General features: G+C 35.3%; 4 protein-coding genes and 1 long non-coding RNA gene across 5 annotated transcripts; 2 read left to right on the forward strand and 3 right to left on the reverse strand.

Annotated features, from left to right (window-relative positions):
- Positions 1 to 5,434: 5,434 nt before the first annotated feature.
- On the reverse strand, positions 5,435 to 6,864 carry LOC136410440 (laminin subunit gamma-1-like). Its single transcript, XM_066392599.1, has 4 exons — positions 6,859 to 6,864; positions 6,576 to 6,802; positions 6,318 to 6,527; positions 5,435 to 6,263 (listed from the first exon to the last, which is right to left on the reverse strand). Exons 2-4 carry the CDS (start codon positions 6,703 to 6,705, stop codon positions 6,244 to 6,246), a joined length of 360 nt encoding a protein of 119 aa, XP_066248696.1. The 5' UTR covers positions 6,706 to 6,802; positions 6,859 to 6,864; the 3' UTR covers positions 5,435 to 6,243.
- On the reverse strand, positions 6,859 to 10,618 carry LOC136410441 (uncharacterized). The gene is made up of 4 exons (XR_010752238.1): positions 10,463 to 10,618; positions 7,473 to 7,720; positions 7,077 to 7,242; positions 6,859 to 6,970 (listed from the first exon to the last, which is right to left on the reverse strand). It is a non-coding gene; the product is annotated as an uncharacterized lncRNA (long non-coding RNA).
- On the reverse strand, positions 7,920 to 8,589 carry LOC136410499 (uncharacterized). The gene is made up of 2 exons (XM_066392691.1): positions 8,474 to 8,589; positions 7,920 to 8,088 (listed from the first exon to the last, which is right to left on the reverse strand). Exons 1-2 carry the CDS (start codon positions 8,587 to 8,589, stop codon positions 7,920 to 7,922), a joined length of 285 nt encoding a protein of 94 aa, XP_066248788.1.
- An 8,058-nt stretch (positions 10,619 to 18,676) lies between the features above and the next one.
- Positions 18,677 to 19,588, forward strand: LOC136410524 (uncharacterized). The gene has a single exon (XM_066392717.1). It carries the CDS (start codon positions 18,677 to 18,679, stop codon positions 19,586 to 19,588), a length of 912 nt encoding a protein of 303 aa, XP_066248814.1.
- A 4,327-nt stretch (positions 19,589 to 23,915) lies between these two features.
- On the forward strand, positions 23,916 to 24,860 carry LOC136410525 (uncharacterized). Its single transcript, XM_066392718.1, has one exon. The coding sequence runs from the start codon at positions 23,916 to 23,918 to the stop codon at positions 24,858 to 24,860; it is 945 nt and encodes a 314-aa protein (XP_066248815.1).
- Positions 24,861 to 27,989: the final 3,129 nt, after the last annotated feature.

Raw genomic sequence — 27,989 nt, forward strand, 5'->3', positions numbered from 1 at the left:
AAACCTTTCTCAATACAATGGTGCAAAGCAGAGCTCGATACCATCTTTCTAACAAAAGTTATAATTGTTTAAATAAGAGTGTGCACACAATGTTCGACCGTTTATAACTTTAGAACCGCAGGTCGTAGAGAAGTATAACAAAAAAGGCTTGATTTAACGGGTATTAAAGAATGGTATCACCAAAAATATATTTTCAATTAAAAATTATATCAATATTCTCCCTGTAGTAAACAAGTATTTAGCGTTATGCATAAGCATAGGCCATTTTTCCATATATGAATAATATACAAGACAATATTTCATCGATCTATGAAGTCATTTATGGATTATATGTTTCACAGTAATGATATTCGTCGAAAAAATGTTTAAAATATAAATTTTTCTTACACCAAGAATATTTAAATACGGCAACGAGGTCACATAAAAAACATTCTGGAGAAATTGTGTGAAAGCTGTATTCTACAGGATTTTCAAATTCAGCAGGTCTTTCTTCAATATATCCACTTTTAAACCATGAATATCTAAAAAGATTAGTGAATCTTGGTGAGGATAACTGATTATGAACAAGGAACTGTAATTTTATCAAATTATTTCTTTCGTGTAAAGGCCGTGTATGGTTAAGGGGTCAATTCGGCCCCCACGGGCGATCGATCTGAAATTTTTACCAATTGTCCCTACCACTCAAAGGACTTACCACATAAAATTTCAACTTCCTAAGTCTCACCATTTAAGGGTAGGACGGGGTTGAGGGTGAAAACTTTAAAACGCCATATCTCGGAAACTATTCATCGTACAGCGTGGGGCAAAATGGTGTGTCCTTCAGTAAACACCTTCTTATTTTCGTATACTTATAGATTTATCGGTTGATGCCAAAGGGCCGAAATCTCAAAAAAAAAAAAAATTTTTGGTGATTTTAGAGGAGTTGGCACTTTGGTACACTAACCATTTTTGCACACTGTATAGAAGGCCTCTCAAAGTATCTACTCACGTTGAATCAAATTTGTACAAAATTCAGTATTTGAGATATAGCGATTCAAAGTATACGTAGACCACGATGCAAAAAAACAGTATTTATCGCAATAAATTATTTTTTCTCACTTATGGCCTTAGTATACCTGTACACATAGCAATAAACTATCGTGCCTAGTGGTGTATATATTTACTTGGCAATTTTCGATTCGTTTTTCGCAGTTTTTTAAATTATTTTTCATGTGGGATTCTAAGGTCAAATAGATCTAACCCTTTTGCATATATGTAAAAACTTCTCTATTTTTACGACAAAGTCGAGGTACGATCAGGAAATCTTTGAGTTGTATATAGTGATAGTGCTAATATTATTAATTAGGTTAGGCCTGTTAGTTTAAGATGAAAGAGTTTTGAGGGGGTTCATCGATTATACGCTAAAACGAAATGATGTAGCAGGTATATGTCGCTATTGCTGTGATTGCGCGAATGGAAAGCGTACTGTCGGTTGTTGTTCTCATGTGGCTGCAATTATTTATTATTTATCACATGCTCGTTACTTAGCCCGAATTATCAACCCGGCCGAGATTTTAACCAACATGTTTAAGAACACTGCTTTCGTAGGTGTCCAAGAAGACAGTGATACGGATGAAGACGCTGACGTCACCACCTTACCTGATTAATAACTAGTCTTCTCAAAAACATTGAATTTCTTCTCTTCTTTCTGGGTACATAATTATACTTACTTGTCCATCACTTTAGAGGGCAGCTCTAGGGGCTCTATGCCGTATATATTCTATAACGAAGTCATTTGGTGTTGATGCTGTTTTCTGCCGCGTTAGTTATATGAATTATATGGATTTAGACTTATAAGTTATTGATATTTATATATCTATATTTTCAATCGTTATATCCCAAATACTGATTTTGATACAAATCTGATTCAACGTGGGTAGATACTTCGAGAGGCCCTCTACACAGTGTGCAAAAATGGTTAGTGTACCAAAGTGCGAACTCCTCTAAAATCACCTAAGTTTTTTTTTTGAGATTTCAGCCCTTTGACATCAACCGATAAATCTATAAGTATACGAAAATAAGAAGGTGTTTACTGAAGGACACACCATTTTGCCCCACGCTGTACGATGAATAGTTTCCGAGATATGGCGTTTTAAAGTTTTCACCCTCAACCCCGTCCTACCTTTAAATGGTGAGACTTAGGAAGTTGAAATTTTATGTGGTAAGTCCTTTGAGTGGTAGGGACAATTGGTAAAAATTTCAGATCGATCGCCCGTGGGGGCCGAATTGACCCCTTAACCATACACGGCCTTTTTGCAATTAAAAAACATTGATTTGTTGACTGACAATGAATATCTAAATAATATCCAACCTACACATGATATTTGTGAAGCTTGTATTTATGGAAAACAAGCACGCCTACCATTTGCTAAAACTAAAGACAAAACTCACATCAAAAGACCATTATTTATTGTCCACTCCGACGTGTGTGGCCCTATCAGTCCACCCACAATGGACGATAAAAATTATTTTGTCACATTTATTGATCAATTTACACATTATACAGTAACCTATTTATTAATGCATAAATCTGAAGTTTTTAAAAGTTTTCATGATTTTTGTACAAAGAGTGAAGCACACATTAATTTAAAATTAACTAATTTATATTGTGATAATGGGCGAGAATATCTTTCTAACGAATTTAAAGATTATTGTGTTCAAAAGGGTATTAGCTACCATTTAACTGTACCTCATACACCGCAACAAAATTCAGTGGCGGAACGTATGAACAGGTCAATTACAGAAAAGGCCTGATCAATGGTACATGGTGCTAAACTAAATAAAACCTTTTGGGGCGAAGCTGTCCTCACAGCAACATACTTAATAAATCTGACACCCACTAAAGCTCTAAGCCAAGATAAAACACCTTTTGAATTGTGGCACAGTAAAAAGCCCAAAATAAATAACTTAAGGATTTTTGGTTCTACTGCATACATCCATAACAAAGTCAGAAAAGATAAATTTGATCAAAAATCAAATAAAGGCATAATGGTTGGTTACCAACCAAATGGTTATAAAATACTAGATATTCAAACTAATAAATTTATTTTAGCACGTGACGTCATTTTTGACGAAATAAATTTTGAAACATCAAGACCTAAACTTGATGAAGGAGTTGAAACATTAAGACCAAAACTTAATGAGAGCTTCCAGCTAGAAAACTCCATGAAATCTAGTAAAATGCCTAAAACTACCTTAAAAGTAGTCAAAGACTCCAAAGAACCTGTACAGCCAAAAGCAGGTGTTAAGGACTTTAGGTTATTGTTTCTTGGCGTAGTTTGCTTATTTAATTTGTTTTGTATTTTTATCCCTTAAGTTACGCCCATGGGCATCGATACGTATTTGAAGGATTCCATCTGGGCGCCAGACCATCGTACCCATCAGGCCATATTGAAGGGCTCTTTATGGCTGGGAAATACGCTACTAGTCAAAGGAAGCTTTCTAAATTGAACCTTTGCCGCGATCCGCAATTCGGCGGATCGCAATACTTCAATGAAAGCGACTTGTATAGGTATTTGCCAGATGGCGGCGATTTTATGACCTTAGGCGCGACCATTGCCCGCAATGGCGTCTGGTATTGGTGCGCCCCTGGGTGGAGTTCCTCGGGTTTAGTACTTAAGGGATGATCGCAGTAATTTTGCTCTCTTTGACCAGTGCTCGCTCTAGACATGTGATCGTAAACGTAACTCGTAATCTTCCCAACTAAGCAAACTCCCACTTCATACTTAGACCAATACTTTACCATTATTTATATAAGTGAAATTTAATACAGTCCACTTTCGTAAACCAAATTGTTGTTTTCGTGGTTTTCGTTTATCGAAGGAACCTCAACAGCAGGTGAATCTATTACTAAAATAGATAAATCTGTCACCAAAACATATAACGAGCACGAAAATAATATTACACTCTCGCCATATGAAAAACAATATACTGATTGCCGGAGAAGTGAAAGAATTAAAAATCTCCCGTCTTTTTCATACAATGAAGAACAATATCATGACTATAATTATTTTACATGTGCACTGTCACTCATATGTAAAATTCCTCAATCTTATAATGAAATAAAAAATAGGGAAGATAAAATTAAGTGGGAGCAAGCAATAAATAGCGAAATAAACTCCCTCTTACTCAATGAAACGTGGTCATTAGTCAGTAGTCCCCTTAATAAAAATATTGTCGACTGTAAGTGGATTTTTACAATCAAAAACGATGCATATGGAAACCCCTCCAAGTATAAAGCACGTTTGGTAGCTCGGGGTTTAAGTCAACAATATCTATTAGATTATGATGAAACTTTTGCTCCGGTAGCCCGTATTACTACATTTAGATTCATTGTTATTTTAGCCAATCAGTATAATTTATTGTTACATCATATGGATGTAAAAACGGCTTATTTAAATGGCATTTTAAAAGAGGAAATTTATATGCGTGTGCCAGAAGGCGTAAATGCAAACAAAGATCAAGTTTGTAAACTAAACAAATTATTATATGGTTTAAAACAGTCAGCTCGATGTTGGTTCGAGCGTTTTGATAGAGTGTTAAAGGAGCATAATTTTAAGAACTCCTTAGTCGATCAGTGTTTATATTTTTTAGATAAAGGGAATATTAACCAGAATATTTACCTAGTATTGTACGTCGACGACCTTCTAATCGCTACAGCTAACGAAAATACTATGAAAAACTTTAAAGGTTGTTTAATGAATTACTTTAAAATGGAAGACTTGCAGGAAATAAAACTTTTTCTAGGCATTAGAGTAAATAGACAAAAGGATCAAATCACTCTAGATCAAAGTTTATACTTAAAAACAATTTTAAATAAGTTCAATATGACAGATTGTAAAGCTGTTAACACTCCATTACCTAGCAAACTAAATTATAAAGAATTAGACTCAAATGAAACTATTGATGCCCCATGCAAGAATTTAATAGGATGTTTGATGTTTGTAATGTTGTGTACAAGACCAAATATATGCACATCTATTAATTTATTAAGTAGATATCAGAATAAAAATAATAAAGAATTATGGCAGTGCTTAAAACGCATTTTACGATACATCAAAGGTTCACTTCATTTTAAACTAGTTTATAAAACAAATCCTAATTTTTCCAATTTACTAATTGGTTTTGTTGATTCCGATTGGGGTAATAATGAGACAGACCGAAGAAGTACAACTGGTTATATCTTCAAATTATTTGAAAGTTCTACACTTTGTTGGAATACTAAACGACAAAGTTCTGTAGCAGTTTCAAACCGAAGCGGAGTATATGGCACTGTTTGAAGGTGTTCGCGAAGCCGCTTACCTTAAATCATTGTTAAATGATGTAAATATAAAAATAACAAAACCTACTGTTATTTTTGAAGATAATAACAGTTGTATAGCTATTGCGACTAACCCTGTTTTTCATAAACGATCAAAACATATCGATATTAAATATCATTTTATAAGAGAGCAAATAAAACAAAAAAAGGTGATTCTGGAATATGTTTCAACAGGTAACCAGTTAGCAGATATTTTTACAAAGCCACTACCATACTTAAGATTTGAACAACTCCGATCCCAGATAGGCTTGGAGGAAGTCTCTACAGATGAAAGTTTTAGTATTAAACATTAAATTTACGGTTTGGTTGGGTTTTCTTGGGGTTTTCCCAACCCACGCAACGAATGTTGGACCATTCTTCTATTTTTATTCCCCAAATTGCAAATTACAAATTATACATTATAATTTATTACATTTATATTATATTATATTATACAATTTTTCTTTTATTTATGTCCTTTTTGAGTGGGAGTATTAGATTTATGTATCCCGCCAGTCTAGATCCAAAAGGAATAAATAATATTAGGTATCAATTAAAGCAAACGTCTAGACCCATTAAGAATATTGATGACTAGATAAAATAAATAAAATGTGAAATAGGACGTACATGCCCCATATAGAAGAGGTGTGTAAGTCAGTTAGTCTAAAGAGGGACGCTGCCCTTGCTTCTCATATATATATGAAAATAAAAACGCTCTAGCTTGTATTGATATCTAGTGCTGTGTTTCATTGACACCCATTTTCCTATGAAAATCAAATAGATCCCCATAGAACCCAACTGAGCACACATCGCACTTAAACCCAGAGTACCCTAAAGGGCACTGTGTGCATTGTGACGTTGTCTCCTATCTTGATGTAGGCGCCACCGTCTGGACATTCGCAAGGCTAGTAATCAGTGGAAGTTCCTATGGTAATAAAATCACTTACTGATGAATAATGGACAACCTGGATCTACTAACCAGGCAAAGCGTTGCCATAAAACCCACGGGTGCACAAATCGCAATTTGTCCCACTGGTATTGTGCTGGCGAATGCACTTTCCAGTCTCAGAATCGCAAATACTTGCATGATTGTTACAGTCGCATAGAATGCAGTTCATAAAAGGGCCTCCCATGGCTGGAATATACCTGTATCCAGACTCACATGATTCACAGAACTGCCCAACATATCCTAGAAAAAGGTAACGAGTTTGAAAACTTTTAACAGTTGTTTTGTTACCTGCTGAACATGAACATAGCTCGTTCCACAAAGCAGCCTTCCCAGCAACTCCTCTGGAAGCAGTTTCCAGTTTGAAATTATCCAGAAATCCCACTTCCTTCGGGGCATAGGTGTCCTTGACTTTGACCATAGCCAAGTTGGATAAGAGAGAGATAAATGATCTGGAAGTGAGGCGAGGCTGCCATCCATAGTCTATGCTCGTGCAGTCTGAACTTATAGTTTTGGGTCTAAAATAGATATTCTTCAACATTTCTTTTCTACGCAGTATGCTGCAGGTAGCTACCTCAAAGGTAGGAATCTTGTTGCCCTGAGCAAATATGGTGTTTGTTATTGATAAGTTCTCATTCTCTGATATAATATCCGTGGCAGGGGATACTGCACGACCATCCTCTAGTCTTAAAGAAAAATCTAGTAGTTGATTATAGGCTGTACGTTGATTTCCAAGGAATTTAATAAATTGAATATAAGGGAAATCTATGTATTAGTCAATTGAGAATTTACCTATCGAGTGCTATCAAATAAACAGACTCATCCCCATTAGATTGCACGCCAATGCTCTGACTAATAGCTTCGTATTTGATTTGGTGAGGATGATGGTGCTCATCTTCAGACTTCCACTTTTCCGGGCCTCTTGCAAACGTGGATTCAATAAGATATCGAAAATAACCTGAGGAAGAGGTAAAGACGCACTTTAGTGGATTTTAGACAAGGCGGGTAAATCATAGTTATAAGTCACGCATTTTGGCCATCATGAATGTGATGGACAGTGGCAAACTCGTCTAAGCTTTTTCTATACTTTGTGTGTTAATCGATTTTGTAAAGATAATGGAGTTTTTTTCTTTTCTGATCTTTTTATGTATAGGTACAGCGTAAATTTTCTGGTTAGTTTTGACTAACCTGGTGCCGATTTGCATTCCAAAGAGTGCCCATAGCAAAAACAAAGTATGCATCAAAATTCGTTATCGCTGTCTAAATTGAAAAATCCAGGTTTGCATTCCTTACATTGCCTCCCTTCCACGTTTTTCTTACACTGACACACTCCAGTGCTAGGATTGCATCTGGGAATATTGAATGCAGATCCAGCGGTTCAACATCTACAACTTTTACATCCGGGTTTGGAAAAATCATGATGGTCTTCTGCACATCTGAAAAAGGAAACATTGTTCTATTTTCTTAAATTAGTCGATACCTCGTCAATTTAGATTTAATACAATAGAATGTACTCGTATTAGTTTCCTGTAAATCGAAAGACACGTGGTAACGCTGTTTCAAGCTAGTGTTATACCTAGTTCTCATAATTAAGTATATATATATAAACTGTCAATTTGTCAATCATCTTTCCTGTCAATTTACCTCTACCTCCAAGACCTGTTTTTTTTTCACTGCGCATAGTCGAGTCCCCATTCTTTTCTGCACGTGTCCTATGCACTCTTTCTTATTGACAGTTATGTTATCGTAAGGAGCTGCTTTTACGATACCGGAATGAGTTTTGGAATCACCATCTCCAATCAAATTTAATTATTTAGCGCCGTATTTTTCTACCGACCTTTTGAACATTTCCGTAATGGCGTCCACCTCCATTTTCCCTGACGACCCTGTGTGATTTGCATAACACTCATTTTTGTGCGTGTCATACCATTCTTCGTATTCTGCGGTTGTCTTAGATTTCCGAAACTCACATAGCTTACAATACAAACTCTTCATATTTATATTAATTATTTTACCAGTAAAAGAACCAATTATTGACGAAACTCCAAATAAAGACGTATACCCTCGCTTTTGCCAGGTTCCATCTTCCGATACGGTCAATTCATCGGTTACAAAATTTCAAGCTTTAGATGTTTCTTCAATTTCTTCTTTAGCTGCTTTTTTGAATAAAGATTTTGCGGTAGTTGTACGAGAATTCAATGTCTTTGAGTAATATTATGTATGTATGTTTATCTAAAAATTGTGGTATGTCCATTAGTCCGCAAAACTTTCGTAATCCTGTATATCCAATTCCTAATACTCTCATTGTAAGTATGTAGCGTCTGTTTATTTCATATGAATGGCCAATAAAAGAACATGAAGGAATCAACTCATTAGGACAATTGTCACACGCCACTACAATTTTAAATCCTAAACCACGTGTACTCGCTGTCTGAAATTTTACATTTCCATCACACTTTTTACATTTGACAAGATTAGAAATGGCAGTAAATACTAAAATAAAATTCAAAATTCGGAATTCTATTTCACTGTCTTCTAGTACATCATAGCCTGTTTGTAAAGCAATTTTTTTACCAGATGCACTACTAACTCTGTCATCACGTTCCGCTGTTTTGGGTTGAAAATATTTTTTCGTTTAATGTTCCGCGATTTTCGTGTACAACCAAAAGCATGATCTTTTCTTGACACCTTTCTACTATCACGTCCCATTATAAATATTTCAAAATTATCTAAAAAAGCACAACTATCGACCACTCAGTTTCACTATCACTGAAATATTAAACGTTGTAGGATTATGGATTATAATAATAATAAAACGTCTTTACGAGGGAACTGTTTTTTCGACTGCACTAAAAAGTACTTATCAAAGCGGCGGTCAAGCTACGTAATCATACACCAAAAGGCAACAACGACGTGGTATCTCATATCTGAGATTTATGCCCTTTTTACTAGACCGCGCTGACTCACATAAACAATATTATTTACGTTCGATTTTTGCTTTGACTAATTTAGTATACTCAGTATTACAAATCTTACAAACGTAAATCTAAATTATCGTTATCTTCTTTAAAAAAAGGTTAGAATTTAAATTCCTAAAATAGAGCTCTAAAAAAGAAATACTATTTTACCGTCAAGTATAGCGGACAGTGGATGAATCTCATGTAGCGCGCTATTTCAAATATGTCGCCACGGTTTTTGTAGGATATCTCTAAAATTTTTTATCGGATCAACTTAAAATTTTCAGGGAATATTCTTTATGTATTTAACTTTAGGAAAATGCAAAAAAATTTATTTTTTTTAAATATTGACTACATCTAACCCCTTAAGACAATAAACCTCGGTATAGGTAACCGTTAATTTTCGACCCACGCACATACCGAAGCTAATTATTGAAGAAAAAGCCAAGTGTATTGATTTCACTCTCAGTACAACTTATAGGCAGTAATTGAATTAAGACATAACTTCGTTCAATGACACAAAATCCAAATATTGTCTTATTTTTTTTGTAACTGATAGAGGGTGCCACATACAGGGTTCCATCACATTTTAATTGGCCCTAACCTTTTTGCGCTACACTATATGCCACTTTTGTATTAATAGGCTTATTGTACATTTACTTCCATTGAAAAAAGATACTCTTGGAAAATGTCTGTAGAAGTAACCGTTTTGGAGATAGACGAGTTTACAATTAACATGAATTTCTGCCTCAAACCTTCCCAGTGACACTTTTTCACTGGCTTGAAGAGTCAAGGACCTTTATCAAAATCCCAAAAAACGCCAAATTCTTTTTACAACAATACCAGTATGAACGCTCTGAATCCAAAATCTAGGAAGTCCGAAATCATTATAAACCATATTTCGTCAATTTTAAGGAAACTGACGTTCAAAAAAAGGATTTTGAAGATTGCTCAATAGGTTACAAATACGTCTCAAACACATAGTTTATTACGTCACTGATTTTAAGTGAGTAATTGTGGCTTCGAACGTCTGAAATTCTAGGATATTAAGCAAAGATCCATCAGGAAATATCTTATTCCATCATAAGTTGGCCAAATAACTCATTTCACGGAAATGTTCAAAAACTTATTTAAATGTGAGTGTGTGAGTCCTTATTACAAAATATCAGATATCAGATAGTATTTTAAACTCTGAGTACGAACTTAAAAGGTCACACTTACCTATCGCACTTCGCCCCAGTCATCCCAATTTTGCACTGACACTTGCCTTCAGAATTACTTTTTTGAAATAAAGATCAAAATTCATCGCATTTACATGCAGTGAAATAACCATCATCCCTCATGTAATTGTTTGGTCTACATCTCTCGCAATTCCGGTGATTTCGTAGTGCTTTATGTCGAACATGCACCTCGTAGAATAGCCATTACAGTTGCATTCTATAACAAAATAAATGCCTTTAGGTCATAATTATCACCTGGGATTTAAATAATTACAAGCAATTAGGTTTCACGTGTAAATGATTGGTTTAGCAGATAGTTTATCGAGTCGCTGACAAATAGTAATTAATAAAAAAAAGCATGGTTGTTTAAAGGAAACAACATTTAATAAAAGATGTTTAACGAAGCCATCGTTTCTAGTTCAAATAAACGCAAATATCTTGTTCTCCTATGTCCGTATGATGGCATAATTTTATTCACCTGTCTTATTCTAATATTGAAATTCCATATGCGATGAAATGATTTCGTTAGAGCCTGCTTTAACATGTATTATTCAGATGGAAATATCGCAGTAAATAGGCATCTTCTGTTTATCGAATCCTCGGTAAATTGATTCTTAATTGAGGTGTACGGCACGTCCCGTACCTGGTTAAGGGGACGTTGAATCCAAAGTTCGAACAAAACTTTATACTTATATGGGTTGTGGTTATCTAAAGTACGAAAGTTTATTGATTTTACCTCGGATTTGTTACTGTACAACAAGAATAACTCCAATTGAGCTGATTAAATTATCTTTTCATTAGTGATCGATGGAAACTACAAGTGGTCCATGATTGGATCCATTATGGGTGTTCTGCAGAGTTAAGATTTTATTTGTATAATTTTTACGTCTATTAACCAGAAACTATTTCTGAATTACAATTAGGGAACATAATCCCGGGACCCCAATATCCCGAACAGAAATATTTCGTAAAAAAATCACAAGTAAATAAACAACATTTAAGTATGAAAAAAAATTATTTTTAGTATTATTTTGCTCTATGATGAAAAGTAATGTTAGATAAAGCCAGGTTGAAAAGATCTTTAAAATGATGTATCACTTGAACCCCCTTTGCATTTAAACTTTTAAGTGTAACTGTCACCCTAGCTAAGGGGTTGACATTTGCAGCATCAAAATACTATCAAAAAGAGTATAGGGTGAAATAAAAATTGACGTTTTAAGCGATTTTGCTAAAAATTAAATGACATATAGATACCGAATTTATTCCAGTTGAAGTTACCACACTGTAAATACCAAGCAGTGTTAAATGCATGCTACTAGAGATTCAGGTAAGTTTAGAACTGATGGAAAAAATCATGAATTTCCATATTTCACTCTGAGTACAAATATCAATTACTCCCAATGTAATATAACACTCCTATAAATCCACTGAAATATTTGATTGAGACACAGATTGAAAGGAAGATGGACAAAAGACTGTTGTGACAGATATTCTGTATAGTTATGATGGATAAGGAGGAAAATCTTATTTTCTTGGAACGACATAGAAAAAAAGATTTTCTTCCTTTTACTTATTACTTTCTTTCATACTCACCTCTAGATTTGCAACATTAACCCTTGGAACATTAAATGTAAAGTCCCATTTACATAAAATTTAGTGGCGTTCATATTGCAATGCTAATCATAGTATAAAAGTTTGTACCATAAAAATGATGCACACCATTTACAATGAAATTAGTGAAAAGTGATCGGTAGTGGGAAAAGTTTGCAACTTTAGTGTGTGCATCATTTCTGTGGTATAAACTTTTACACTACAGTTAGCATTGCAATACCAACGCCACTAAGTTTCATGTAAATGAAACTTTACACTTCTTTGTTTGAACTGGTGCTGGTGTCGGAAGGCTCGCTAGAATCACTGTTTGAGGGGGTTGGAACATTAGCAATTTCCCTGAAGTAAAATTAAATAATTAGTGTGCACATTTTATACAAAGTCAGAAGACACTCTTTAGATGTACCATACATAAAACGTAGTTACAATCACGTTGCAACATTTTATTACCTTAAAAAAATGTTCAATTCATTTAAAACACTGGTGTAAGAAATTTGTGTGGTAAAACTAAGTATATAATGGTTATTTTCCTCCCCATATCCCAACAGAATGGTTCCTTGTTGTAAATTAGGCGTAAATCCATTCAGTTTATCAAAAAGTAGGGTACATTTAGTTGTTCTCTCGACACTTGACATTTCTAACCGTCGTTCCCTTTGGGTTGTTATAATTGCTAATATGGCTTGAGGAATAGTTAGTCCATAAGAGGTTTTTAATGTGCAGCGGTATGGCATTTTCTTAAGTTTGGCTAACTGTAATTTTTTCCACGTTCCAACGATGTCGTCTACTGAAAATGAAAAAGTTATTGTGTCTTTAAAACGAGTTTGTTATACTAACTTTTTGTCATAATGGTAAGAACAAATATTACGTTAGATCAGTTAACAAAAAGTTAGGTTTGATTGTCTAATGTGAAATAGAAAAATAAGCGGTTTGTATCATTGGCCAGAACTTCATTATTGATCGATGAAGGAAACTGTAATATAGAAATGTTATACTTATATAGTATATATTTCTGCCGTAAGATGGTGCGGCCATATCGAAAATATTAAAATAATTATACAGGGTGTCCCGAAATTAATAATAAAATTAAATGAAATAAATAAAATAGAATAAAAATAAAAATAACACCAAAATTTAAATAAACACATGCCGAAAAATGCTTCCTTAACGAGCTATGGTTCTTTAAAGAGGTAACTCTCATTATGGTTATTTTGAAATATTTCCAAAACTGTGCAAGATAACTTTATGAAATTTGATATGATTTTATACCTTTTAAACTTTAATTGCCAGATGTGGCCCAATGGAAATATTCCGTCAGAGGCGTGCAGCATTAGGGGTGTCGGAATTAAAAATCGAGCACATAAAAAAAATGTAACATTTTTTTAGTTACTGATGCTAAATTATGAAACCACATACGCTTCCAGAAAAAAAAGGTACTCTTGGTTTACATTGATGAAACGTTCCGTTTTCGAATAAAATGAATTTGAATATTACATTCCATGACAAATACAAATTATTCCTAAATTGATAATTTATTAACCACATCAAAATGATTAAACAATAAAAAAAACAAGAAACTGAAAAGACGCATTTTTAGAGTAAGTTTTCAAATAAGTTTCCTAAATTATATAACAACTTCTTTGAACTCTCCTTTTTTTAATTTATTTGCCTTTGCCAATTTACAAAATTTCTACAAGATTACAATAAACTTAACTAAACTGACTCTGAATCTTCACTAACTCACATTTACGAACAGTTAGATATATAAGGTGTCCCAACTCTATTTAGACGCTAAATATCACCGCCCCTGTACATACCAAAAAGAAAAGTTTCAGACAAAAAGTTCGTAGCTTAGAAAGCAGCTTTCAATGAGAATTTACTTATAAGTACAGGGTGGATGAAAAGCGTACTTTTCAAATATAAACTTCGTTTTTTTAAACGGAACACTCTGTAGTTTAATGAAGATTTGGATTTCTCTTTAAATTCCTAATTGATAATGTATGAAACTTTTTTTCTCACATCAATAGGTTTCGAGAAAATCACAAAAATAAAGAGAAAAGTTATTAACTAAACTTAGAAAAGATGCTTAACCTGGCCACCATTTTCGGTTTGGCAAACTTCATACCTTCTAAGCACGTTTACAGTCCAAGCATTTTCAATGATTTGAGGCGTTATTTCCCTGCAGGCACGAGTAATTTTGTTTTTTAAATCCTCTAAATTTCTTGGTCGAACAGAATAAACTTCATTCTTTAAATAACTCCATAGAAAATAATTTAATGGTATCAAGGCAGGTGACCTGGCGGACCACCTGACTGGTCCTTGGTTCTCTATCCACTTATTTTCAAAATTATTATTTAGAAAGTTTGACACAATTAAGGAGTTGTGCGGAGGCGCACCATCTTGTTGCCACCACATAGTTAAGTATTCATTTATATTTATATCTTCCATCAATACCGGCAACACTTCGGTAAAAAACAATAAATATCTCTGGCCATTCAAAGTACCTTCATAAAAATATGGTCCAATTAATGGTCAGTTAAAAAGACCACACCAGACATTAATACTCCAGATTTGCTGGAAGTGTGTCTCTCTAACCCAACGTGGATTTTCCACTGCCCAATAATGACAGTTGTGACGATTTATTTACCCTTCCATTATTGTGAAAGCGCAACTCATCACTCCACATAATTTTGCTAAGAAATTCTGGGTCATCATGTAGCTGAACAGTTAAAAACGTAATAAATTCAAGACGTCTACCATAATCATTTGGCCGCAGTTCTTGAACCAAATGAATTTTAAAGAGATGGTGTCCATTTTTACACAAGATGCGTTGAACTGTCGTTGTGCTAATTCCGATTTCTTCCAAGATATTCCAAATTGAGATGTGAGAACTTATTGCAACAAATCCAAAAATATTTATTGTTGTGGCTACATTTCTTATCGGTCGCTCACGTCTGGTATTTTTTGGGCTTGGAAAAGCTCCAGTACGCATCTTTCTTTCGACATTAGCAAAAGTTCTTAGGGCTGGTGTGTTCCGATCTGGGAACCGTTCTCTGTAAAGTTGTTTAGACTGCGCGCGCATTTTTTTTACATTCATCGTAGATTAGTAACATATCTACATATTTACTTGTAGTAAAAAGAAAAGGCATGATTAACCTTTTACTGCATAGAGAGTCATATACGTTACATACCAGAGATTTTGTTTTTCTAAGTCAAAAAATAGAAGAAACTTAAAACTGTATGATGTATCATGTTTAGGACCGAGTCAATACACATATACAGTGGTGGAAAAAAGTATGGAAACTTTACAATTTGTATTTGAATTAGGTACTAAGAAATATAGACAAGAACCATTACTTCAAATATGAACGAAACATATTATTTATTTATTTAAACAGAAAAATTAAAAATTTCTTTCATAAGTACAGAGTGTAGAAAATAAATTTTAAATTAACGCGGAAAAAAGTATGGAAACTTTTCTGTCTAAAGTCTGCAATTATAACCCACATTTTTTTTAATATTTGGTCGAGTACCCATTAGTATCCAGAACTGCTTGACATCGTCTGGGCATAGAGTCCACTAATTTTTGTATCAGTTCCATAGGGATTTTGGATCATTCCAATTTAACTATTTTGAAAAGCTTCTTTAAGTTCTTAATATTTAAATGGCTTCGAATTCGTTGATCCAAAATATCTCAGAGATGCTCAATGGGATTAAGATCTGGGGACTGGGATGGCCATTCAAGTTTGGTAACATTTTTCTGGAAAAACCATTCTTTTATTAGCTTCGCAGAATGCTTAGGATCGTTGTCTTGCTGAAAAATCCATCGAATTGGCATCTCTTCTTCTGCAAACGGTAACATTTTGTTTCCTAGAATGTCCTTGTATTGAAAACGATCCATCCGCCTTTCAATTTGAATGATTAGCCCAAACCCAGATCTCGAAAAACAGCCCCATACTTGGATATTACCACCTCCATATTTTACGGTAGGAACTTGATATTTTGCTTTAAAACGTCTTACATATCGTCTTCTATCAGATCCAAATAAGCAGAACTTGCTCTCATCGCTCCAAAGGACCGTATTCCGTTGTTGTTGATTCCAATGAAGATGACTCCTCGCAAACTTAATTCGGGCGCGTCGATTCTTTTTAGATAATACTGGTTTTTAACAGCAACACGTCAATGGAGCCCACCACTAATTAATCTATTTCTTATTGTTCTGTTTGTTACCTGGATATCAAATTGTTCCAAAATTTCAGTATTAATTTGTCTAGCGGTTTTCCTTGGATCTTGTTTTGAAATCCTTAATATAACTTTATCAATTCTTGGGGTGGTTTTGCGGAGACAACCAGTCTTGGGCAAGTTTTGTACACTACCATGCCTCGTAAATTTATCTATTATCTTTGTCACAGCACTTTTACTAATTAGAAGGGAATTCGCAATTTCACTTTTCTTCGTTCCCATTTGAAATAAGTTTACAACTTTTTGTTTTAAATCGCAAGAGAAATACTGTCTTTTTGTCATTGTTAATATAAGATTCTGTATAAATAACCCGCTCTTTCGGAAGATCGTGTAAAATTAAGGGCAAAATTAATTTCTTCATGAATAGTTTCTATACTTTTTTCCAGCACATATTAGTTTTTATTAAAGATATTAACAACAATAAAAGTATTTTAGGAATGGAATGTCATATTTGTTTGTTAGTACCTTATTTACTATTTGGATATCAAAGGATTCAATTTAAATTAAACACACTGTAAAATTATTTGAATATTTAAAAGTTTCCATACTTTTTTCCACTACTGTATATCGAATACCTGTTAACGCGGGGGAATCACCACATAGTTTTGACATAATCTAGTCAGTACTTATCTGATTATGCTGTCGCAGAAGTTACGTACTTTCAGCAGTGATTTTTACGAATTAAATATCTTATCATTGTTTAAAAAATATAGTTTTCTATAGTGTATTCATTACGCTTTTGTTTAAAGGTAAATTTTGTACATCATTTTTTATTTTACTCCTTTATTTTCACTGCTACATTCAAAAGATAGGTTGAGTCATATATGGGACACTATGCATTTACATTTCTGGCGGTACACCATCCAATTAGTGAACTAAGTTAAAATAAGTATTATATATTTTAGAGGGGTCCACAAACCTTTTATGGTACTAACAAATTCATTAAAGACATACCTAGTGACAATGAGAGTAATGATTTTGATCTGTGCGAGGATGAATCCAGTGTTCCACATTCAATTCTCACACAAGAAAGCGACAAAGATGAATCTCAAGATTTTTGTGTTCAAGAAGGCTAGACCATTTACCAGAATGGAAAGAAAATCAGAGAAATCGTTCAAATTTCCAAGCTGCAAATTTCAATCATATACTATATATTGTACAAAGTGCCGGGTGTCGCTCTGTTTAAATAAAGAAAGAAATTGATTTGTTCGGTTTCATATAGAGTGACGCTCTATTACTGTTGAATATCGCATAATGTCCCATATATCATACATACTAGTTTTTATTAAAAAAAAGTTTAACATTTGAATAATTTAAAAAAATATTTTTTTACTAATCTGATCTCACTTTTTTACTTGGAATATTTTTTTAAAGAAAAATAAAAATTCATGCAGTAAAGGGTTAACTGAAAGTTCCATTTTTGAAGGGATGAGTAAATATGACAGTGATATAGTAATTATGTTGCTATGGTTGTTGATAAATCACACGAGACTATAAAATCATATTCAGGTAATATTGAACTTTGTAGGCAAAAAATTAAGAGTCACGAAAAATTACGTAGTGCATTTGTAGACTGATTTCCTCAAATATCGAAACAAATATTTCATTATCTCGTTGAAACGTTATCACGATGTCAATCTCAAGTGATGAACAGATTACCGCGGAACTCGATTTTAAAAGGCTAAAAAATTGCAAGGCCCAAATCAAGGGCGAGTTAACACGTTTCTCAAATTTTCTAAATAAGACGGATTTAGATAAGTTTATTAATGTTCTACAAGTAAGATATGATAACGCGAAATCATTCCTAGAGAAATTTAATTCGATCCAAGCAGAATATGAGATGTTACTAATTAATGATTTTTCCGACAATTATGATGAAGATGAGCTTGCAAAAGAACGCAATATTTTTGAAACCCGGTATTATGAAGCCTTGGCCGCGGCGCATGACATATTAAATAAGCACATACGTCATCAACAGCAATTCGCGGCCGTCGCGGCAAATCGGAGCGCGGGAGGAGCGTCGTCAAGCGCCGCTTCTCAAAGCAGCGCCAGCCCCATGCAGAGTTTTGTTAGACTCGGCAAGCCAATCGAATTTCATTAGTTCATCAATGGTCAAAAAACTAAATTTAAACCCCTCGAAAATTGATCTTCGTGTTATAGGAATAAATCAAATAAAAACGAAAATTTCACACACCGCCGAAATATCTTTAGCTTCTAGAAACACGGCTTTTAAAAGAAAGTTAAATTTTCTCGTCTTGCCAACAATCACGGAATTTTGCCACAAAATTATTTTGATAAATCGAAATTAAATATTCCTCGCGAGTTGATCTTGGCGGATCCAAATTTCAACGTTCCCGCCGAAATCGACATGCTCTTGGGTTGCGAAGACTTCTTCGACCTTCTCTGTATAGGGCAAATAAAGTTAGGCAAGAATCTCCCGATATTGCAAAAAACCCCACTTGGCTGGGTAGTAGCTGGTCGAGTCCCGTGTGATCAAGGCAAGGTAGGCAAGGCAAATGCCACATTGTCGAACTGTTTTCCCACTCAAGATTCCTTGAATGAGAAGCTAGAAAGGTTCTGGTTAGTAAAGGAAGTTAACCCGAATCCGCGGGCCAAAATGACCAGGGAAGAATTGGAATGTGAAAGCCATTTTGCACAAACGACAACTCGGGACGAGGATGGCAGATTCGTAGTGAAACTTCCTTTAAAAAACAACTTCATGGAATTAGGCGAATCTGAGCAATCAGCGCTCAGCAGACTGTACTCCGTTGAGAGGCGGCTAGCAAAATATACCGAACTCGGAGCCGCATACCGAGCCTTCATGCGCGAATATCAAGATCTCGGTCATATGACGGAAATACCACGCCAATTACCCTCTACCAAAACTCCCGTTTATTACATCCCGCATCATTGCGTTGAAAAACCCGAAAGCACTACCACCAAGTTACGAGTAGTATTCGACGCCGCGTGTAAAACAACCAAGGACTTGTCACTAAATGATGTTTTGAAGGTCGGACCTACCATACAGAACGATGTGTTTTCAGTATTATTACGATTCAGAAAACATACATTTGTATTAATCGGTGACTTAGCCAAAATGTACCGACAAATCCTGGTTGACAAGGACGAGAGGAATCTACAACGGATAGTTTGGCGAGACACCCCGAACGAAGAAATTAAGCACTTTCAACTTAATACGGTGACATATGGTACAGCCTCAGCATCGTATCTTTCAACTCAATGTCTATTAGAAATTTCATCTAACGTCGCGGAACAATGACCTATTGAGAGTGGTGTGATAGCTTCGGACTTTTACGTGGATGATTTGCTCACGGACGCATCGGACCTCCAGTCTCTCAAGGGCATGAGGGACAATATTTTGCAAATTCTGTCCGAATACGGTTTCGAATTAAGAAAGCTATAATCAAACGATCGCAGGGCGGTGGATGATATCGTTCAAACTAATCACGAGACCAACAAATATTCAATTATCGATGATTCAAGTGTCAAAACACTGGGTGTTTCGTGGGTCTCAAGTCTCGACACCTTTGAATATAACTCGCAGAATATCTCGCAGGATCGCTGCAAGGTCACGAAACGCGCCATTCTTTCCATGGTCTCAAAAATTTTTGATCCATTGGGTATCTTAGGCTTCTTAACGGTACGAATAAAACTGATATTTCAAGGCCTTTGGCAATTAAAAATTGATTGGGATGAGAGCATTCCTAGTAGACTATACTCGGAATGGCTAGAATTGAAGGACGAAATAGCACAAGTAGGTTTGATATACAGCCTGTCCGGTTTTCGTTGGACAGCGGCTTTATCTCGGTAAGTAGAGCAAGTAGCAACTTCGGACAAAAAAAATTATTACTAATGTGACTATGAGAAATTTCTGGAAAATATTTTCAGCTTCGTGAAATCGTCGTAAGGGGGCGTAGTAGGGACGGTAGTTCCTTAAAATCGACAAATCTATACTAAGTCACTAGTTAAGTAGCACATTTTAATTTACTATCAATAAGATTACATCATTCTGAAACTTTTTTGTTCGACACATAATTTCATAACTCACATAATAAGAGTGAGGGAAGCCGATGAATCATTCTAAGTTCAAACTATCATATCTCTGTTTCTAATTATTCGATTTCAGTGATTCTGTACTTCATTGTGAGGGAATTATAAGCCGATTTAATATCCATATTGACCAAAAATCCATAGTCCAGAACAAAATCGCTAGAGGATATTCTTTCAGGTCATAGCGGTTTTCTTCATTTTTCTTTAATAAATCAAATGGAACTATACTATTTTCATAAGCCCATCTTGTAAAGCTTTAAAAAACCTACGCTTTTCCCGAAAGGCGCATTTCAATATTCTTTTTCGTTTTTGACTTATTGATAAATAACTGAAAATTTTAACTTACAACGAGTTTTCCAATAAACGGTAAGTAGGCTTTGGAGTGAAACCAAATGTTTTTGTTATTTTGACAAATAAATGTCATATTAACTACTTTACTGTAGTTAATATTATTGTCGAGTTATTGATTACTGATAATATTCCTAATATTTCTAAGTATTTTGTAATGACGTTTTCGAATGAAGAAGCCTACGGTATGCTGGCTGTGTATTTTCAGTGTTACGAAAATGTGGCAATTGCAGCAAGAGAATACAGTGTTAAGTATCCACTGAGAAAACATCATTCAAGAAAAGTTTTTAAACGATTGGCTAACCGCCTTAAATTAACTGGAAATGTTCATCCTACTCGACCTGTTACGCAAAAACGCAGAACCCGAAATCAGCAGAATATCGTTAATATTTTATCCTATATTAATTATGATCCTAAACGGAGTACCAGAGAGGTAGCACGAGAGTTAAGTGTACCAAAAACAATAATCCATGAAGTTCTAAAAGAGCATAAATTGCATCCGTATCACATTGTTTTGCATCAACTTTTGAGTGACAAGGATTTTGACAATCGGCTAAACTTTTGCCATTGGTTAGAGAATATGATATGTGATGAAACTGACTTCCTATCAAGAGTACTTTGGTCCGACGAAGCAACATTTAAAAGTAATGGACAATTAAATCTCCATAATAGTCATTATTGGTCGGAAAAAAATCCTCGTTGGATGCGTGAAGTTGACCATCAATATCGCTGGACTCTAAACGTATGGTGTGGAATAGTTGAAGGAAAAATTATTGGGCAGTATTTTTTTGAACAACCTCTAAACGGGGAAAGATATTTGGTATTTTTGAGCGATTTTTTACCCACTCTTTTAGAGAATGTTACTTTGAGAACGAGGCAAACCATGTGGCTGCAACACGATGGTTGCCCAGTTCATTATGATAGACATGTACGTCGTTTTTTGGATGAGAAATTTCCCTCTCGGTGGATTGGGAGAGGAAGTATTTTTCCATGGCCACCACGGTCTCCTAATCTCACGTGTCTAGATTTCTATTTTTGGGGACGTATAAAAGATCTTGTATATAAGGAGAGTCCTACCACCAAGAACAATATGAAGGTTCGAATAAAAAACGCCATCCTAAGTTTAAGTAAACATGAAATTGAGAGATCTGTAAATTCGACTTTGCCAAGAATTCGACGATGTATTGAATGTGACGGAAAACATTTCGAACATTTATAGCTTTTAACTTTAGAACTAATTTCCTTCTTCTAACTTTTAAACTTAATTTTTTCTGAATATTGTTTTTTTTTTTTTAATAAAATGAATTAAGTTATGTGTTTGTAAATTAAAGAATTTAATAACATTTATTTGTCAAAATAACAAAAACATTTGGTTTCACTCCAAAGCCTACTTACCGTTTATTGGAAAACTCGTTGTAAGTTAAAATTTTCAGTTATTTATCAATAAGTCAAAAACGAAAAAGAATATTGAAATGCGCCTTTCGGGAAAAGCGTAGGTTTTTTAAAGCTTTACAAGATGAGCTTATGAAAATAGTATAGTTCCATTTGATTTATTAAAGAAAAATGAAGAAAACCGCTATTACCTGAAAGAATGCCCTCTAGCGATTTTGTTCTGGACTATGGATTTTTGGTCAATATGGATATTAAATCGGCTTATAATTCCCTCACAATGAAGTACAGAATCACTGAAATCGAATAATTAGAAACAGAGATATGATAGTTTGAACTTAGAATGATTTATCGGCTTCCCCCACTCTTATTATGTGAGTTATGAAATTATGTGTCAAACAAAAAAGTTTCAGAATGATGTAATCTTATTGATAGTAAATTAAAATGTGCTACTTAACTAGTGACTTAGTATAGATTTGTCGATTTTAAGGAACTACCGTCCCTACTACGCTCCCTTACGGCGATTTCACGAAGCTGAAAATATTTTTCAGAAATTTCTCATAGTCACATTAGTAATAATTTTTTTTGTCCGAAGTTGCTACTTGCTCTACTTACCGAGATACAGCCGCTGTCCAACGAAAACCGGACACCCTGTATGTTCCGCGTCACGTTCTCGTACGAGGACCAAAAATCGTAGAAATTCACGGATTCTCGGACGCAAGCGAAAGGGCTTACGGATGCTGTATATACCTACGCTCGATAGATGCAAATGACAGAATCGAAAGTCACTTGTTATGTGCCAAGTCTCGAGTTAGTCCTCTGAAGTCTCTCTCGTTACCGCGTTTAGAACTCCTGGGGGCGTTGCTATTGGCAAGACTGATGAAAAAATCCTTAGAAGCGCTAAAACTCGATATAACCAAGACAGTTTTATGGATGGACTCCACGATTGTACTATGTTGGATTGCGAACGAGCCCAAAACATGGAAAACGTTCATTGCTAATAGGGTTGCGGAAATCCAACTACTATCGCGCGTCGAAGATTGGAATTATATCCAATCGGAAAATAACCCGGCAGACATTATATCCCGCGGTGCGAGTATAAAGTCCTTAGCCAACTCCAAACTGTGGCTACACGGTCCTGACTTTTTCATCAACCCCGGTACGTGGCCTGAAAATTCAGATATTTCGAATTTTACGAGTGCGACTACAAAAATTCCCGAATTAAGGGGGGTGTCGAAATTATCCCTGAACGTTCAAGGTCAAAATTACGAGGTATTTGAAAAATTTTCAAACTTGAACAAATTAATACGTGTGATCGCGTATTGTTTGAGATACGTCGAGAACTTAAGACTGGCCAAGGACAAGAGAAACACGGGTCACTTAATTTCTTGCGAGGTTCAGCGGGGTGAATGGCTCATGGCAAAATTAGTGCAGTCGCAATCCTTTTCTTCCGAAATTCACGATCTAAAACGAAAAAATCACGTTTCAAGGAAAAGCAAACTAAACCCTTTATCGCCGTTTATTGACCAGGACGGTATCGTAAGGCTTGGCGGGAGACTAGCTCAGTCGAACTGCCCGCATAATAGCAAGCATCCGATCGTTTTACCGGCTAAACACCCCTTTACGAGGCTTGTCGTGGATCGCGAGCACAGGCGTACGTTGCACGCTGGTGTTCAAGGTACCTTGTCCCACGTGAGGCAAAAATATTGGCCTATTAATGGCAAACAAGTCGTAAAGGCACACGTTGGAAAATGCGTGACGTGTTTTAGGGTTAGCCCAATACCGCGATTATCCCGAAGATGGGCGAGCTACCCAAAGCTCGTGTTACCCCGTCGCGTCCATTTTTATCCGTGGCTGTTGATTACGCGGGACCCTTCGAATTAAAGGACGGTAAAACCCGGTCTAGAAAATTAATAAAGGGCTATATTTCTATCTTTGTTTGTCTCGCGACCAAGGCGGTCCATAGTGAGGTTATCATGGATTTAACTAGTGACGGTTTTTTAAGCATGCTAAAGAGGTTTGTTTCAAGACGCGGTCTCTGTTCGCACATCTATAGTGATAATGCTACGAACTTTGTGGGCTGCAACAATGAGCTCATTTCGATACAAAACTTGATGAAATCCAGTCAATTCAAAACCTACACGTTGCATTCAAATATACGATGGCAATTCATGCCGGCCAGGTCGCCTCACTGGGGCAAACTTCACGAAGCAGCCGTGAAGTCATGTAAACACCATTTAAAGTGTGTTTTAAACGGTACCCATCTTCATTATGAAGAGTTCTATACTCTCACTACGCAAATCGAAGCGATTTTGAATTCAAGACCGTTGGTTCCTATGAGTTCCGATCCTAATGACCTCAACGCTTTCACACCGGCACACTTCCTGATTGAGCAAGAGCTCACGGCCATACCTGAGCGTGATCTAACCAGCGATAAGATCAACTTCACGAAACGTTATCATCACGTACAACTTATGAAGCACTTTTGGTCCCGCTGGCAAAAGGAGTATCTCCATCACCTCCAACAGAGGAACAAGTGGCAACGCGCTAGCGGCCCCAACCCACATGTTGGTTCCCTAGTACTATTGAAAGAGGACCACGTACCGCCCCAGTGTTGGCCCTTAGGACGAATCGCCGCCTTCCACCCAGGGAAGGATGACGTTGTGCGGGTCGTGACTGTGAAAACTAAAAATGGTGTCGTCAAAACGGTCGTCACAAGAGTGTCCTTACTGCCAGTGCAATAGGCTCGCCATTTAAGATTGAGTGAAGTATCCGCATTTATTGAAAGTCAAAGCATAGCCTTTCAAAGAGGAGAGTATGTTAAGACTGTAGTTAGTCATATTGGATTATTTCCTCGATTAAGATACCTGATGCTACGCCCATGTATTTGTAATTCCGTTTTAGTTCCCGAATATTACTAGGTCCTTTTTTTTATAAGTTATTTTAGCGATAGTCACGTGCATTCAAGGAATTCCCAACGTTAGCATCCATCATCCCCAGATGGTGGTTGTTTTATGATTGGGATTTCCAACAATACTCTTGTCGGAGCTATAATGTCGGTCCAATTTAAGCGCCGCTCCGCCGGCATGGCCAACGAAGGTCCAATCGGCTATTCATCTGGACGTTGCGCGTTAACACGATGAGTAGCCGACAATTGCTTCCAAGTTAGGGGTACGCCTATGAGTACCGGCCCTTAGCTCTACTATTTAAGACCTAGAAATATAGAAATCGCTCTCTCTCATCTATCATCTCTTAGTGCAACAACATCACGACCAGGACACTGTGAGTTCCTCAGCTACCTCGCGCGTCCTCTTCCGATTTATAACAACTACTCTGGGCGTGAATTATTAAGTTAGTTAAGTGCGTTACTTTCGTGTATTGTTCAATAGTACAATAAATGAATTGTAAAGTACTCCCGAGTTCATTGTCCGCGAGTCACGAAATCCTGTAAAATATTCACGAGGGTGGTACTCGTGCCAATTGAGGAACGAACCCCCTAACCCGAACAGTCTAGATAGCGTTACACAATTCAGATTTATGTTTCGCAGTTTTATTATCGTTAGATTGTGTTGCTTCACTCAATCGCTAACTTTTTTTGCCTTTCACCACCTTTTCGTTACTGTTAATGACAGTATCATTATTATCACATTTTGTTTGCACTTCAGCACGAGGTCGTTACGACCTCCTAGGATACGAAGCATCCATATTATTACGCATTTGTTGCATTTGAGTAGTAACGTTTTCACGTTTCTCTTTCAATTTAGTTACAGGATTTTTTAATACATAATTTTTCATTATATATTCGATTATAAATTCGTAACACACTCGCTCTAGAAATGTTATACTTACATCTTTTTTTTTTTTTGTTATAGAACACTTTTTGTTCTCGACTAGTTCGTAAATTTTTAATTTTTGTTCAGGATTAATTTTAATATTTATTTATTAATATTAAAAATAAATTTTTATAACATCAACAAAACACTGACTATATACAGTATGTCCACAGATAGAGGGCCTAAGAGGACAAAAAGATCAAAATTTTGAGAATAATTTTCAATACTATTTTAATAAATAACTAATTTTTTTAAATTGTGTCGGTTAGATCCTTATTGCATAACGGGGTCCAATTGAGAGAGTCCAATCTCTGTACAACTTAAATACTAAAAGTTCTGGAGGGCGCACATAGGCATGCCCAGGCTAGGAGGCCATCGTCGCCATATTTCCTAGACCTATTTTACAATTTTAACTACATAATTGGGGCTTTATTGGAGGGTGGTAGGCAAAGCAATTGTGAACGTGCCTAAACTCTAATTTATGCAAAAAACGGCGACAAAATTTATTACAGAGATTTCTTTGATTTGGAAAAAATGTATTCAGACATTTGGTTCTAATAGATAAACCATCTATCCCTAATAATTGGAAAAACCCAGTCACTGATGTGAACAATACTACCGCTTACGATACGCATAGGCGTGGCATCAGGATACATTATGGTTAGTAATAAATTGCTCGGTATTATATGGCATTTTTTTTAGTAAAAAATACTAACTGCTCATTAAAAATTCTGGATGCACAGTATTTAACATATGAACTTCCCAGTATTTTATATAATCTTGCACGGTAAAATAATGAATTTACTCAGAAACCTGTGCCCGATGTTTATTAAAATTTCATCCATTAATTATGTATCAATAATCAGTACAATACCATGTTTTCTTGAACATAACATAAAAAGTTCAGTTTGTTTTGATGGTTTCGCGCGATTAGCTACCTTGATTTAGTGTATTTAAATTATGATAGACCAAAACCAAGAAATACCCAAATATGCAAGTGACACAGAGAGTTTAAGCGAAACAGAAATAAAAGTAAAGAAAAGAAAATAAACAAATCGTGGAAAAGGGAGCAAATTGTTAAGGAGAAAATCTCGGCATTAACAGCAGTGAAAAATCTAAATCTCTGGAACTTTCATTACAAGAATACAAAGACTGATGGAAATATCAGTGAAATATTTAGATGCAACAAAGTCAAATATCGAGGTCAGCAGTGTGAAACTGGTGTGAAGTTATGCATTATCCCTCAACTAATAATGAAGTAATTTTATATAGATCTGAACTTGTTCACACTTGTAACGAAATTTCTACCAAAGTTTTAAAGTAAAATCAGCAATGAAATAAAATTTTAAATTAAAGGACTGTTCAATTATGATTAAAAAATAAAGCCAAAAAAAATTATGGAAATCCTGCCCAAAAAACAATTCACTTTGCCAAAGAAGAAAGAATTAGATAATTATGTGGCGTCAATAAGAAAATCCAAATATGGGCCTAGTTCAATAAGTCTTGAAGAATTGGAAAAATTTTGTATCGATAACTCACAAGTACCTGAAAATGTTGATGAGGCTTTCATATCATCATTTCACGTATCTTATGAAGAAACTCCCTCTTTTCGTTTCTTTATGACTTCCAAAAATGGGTTGAAATTGTCTATTAATATTAGACACGTTCATATCGATGCTGCATATAAATTAATTTAGCGAGGTTTTCCGATATTAATTTTAGGAACAACAGACAGAAACCGTATGTTTCATATGTTTGAATTGGCACTTTGTACCAACGAACAGACTGAAGATTTTATATTTTCATTCAATTCCCTAAAAAATGGTGTTGAGAAAATATTTAATAAAATCATTAACCTAAGTATCCTTGTGTGTGAGGCTACTTCAAGCATTAAAAATGCTTTCAAACATGTATTTGGCAAGGAAACAGAAATACGGATGTGCTGGGGTCACGTGAAGCAAATTGTCAAAAGAAAGCAGATAAACTTATAAGATCAAAAGAAAATGCAATCAAAATTCTTGAAGATATTGATCTTCTGCA

The sequence above is a fragment of the Euwallacea similis genome, chromosome 8 (assembly GCF_039881205.1).
Source record: "Euwallacea similis isolate ESF13 chromosome 8, ESF131.1, whole genome shotgun sequence".
NCBI lineage: Eukaryota > Metazoa > Arthropoda > Insecta > Coleoptera > Curculionidae > Euwallacea > Euwallacea similis.

Bases quoted from the DNA above. Each gene is read 5' to 3' on its own strand.
- LOC136410440 (XM_066392599.1), bottom strand. From the start codon at position 6,705: ATGGTCAAAGTCAAGGACACCTATGCCCCGAAGGAAGTGGGATTTCTG. The intron at 6,528-6,575 runs GTAACAAAACAA...ACCTTTTTCTAG, and splicing joins GCTATGTTCATGTTCAGCAG to GATATGTTGGGCAGTTCTGT. The intron at 6,264-6,317 runs GTTAGTAGATCC...TTATTACCATAG, and splicing joins TTATGGCAACGCTTTGCCTG to GAACTTCCACTGATTACTAG.
- LOC136410499 (XM_066392691.1), bottom strand. From the start codon at position 8,589: ATGAGAGTATTAGGAATTGGATATACAGGATTACGAAAGTTTTGCGGA. The intron at 8,089-8,473 runs GTACAACTACCG...TAAATAATTAAA, and splicing joins CTCAAAGACATTGAATTCTC to TTTGATTGGAGATGGTGATT.
- LOC136410524 (XM_066392717.1), top strand. From the start codon at position 18,677: ATGCTCTTGGGTTGCGAAGACTTCTTCGACCTTCTCTGTATAGGGCAA.
- LOC136410525 (XM_066392718.1), top strand. From the start codon at position 23,916: ATGGGCGAGCTACCCAAAGCTCGTGTTACCCCGTCGCGTCCATTTTTA.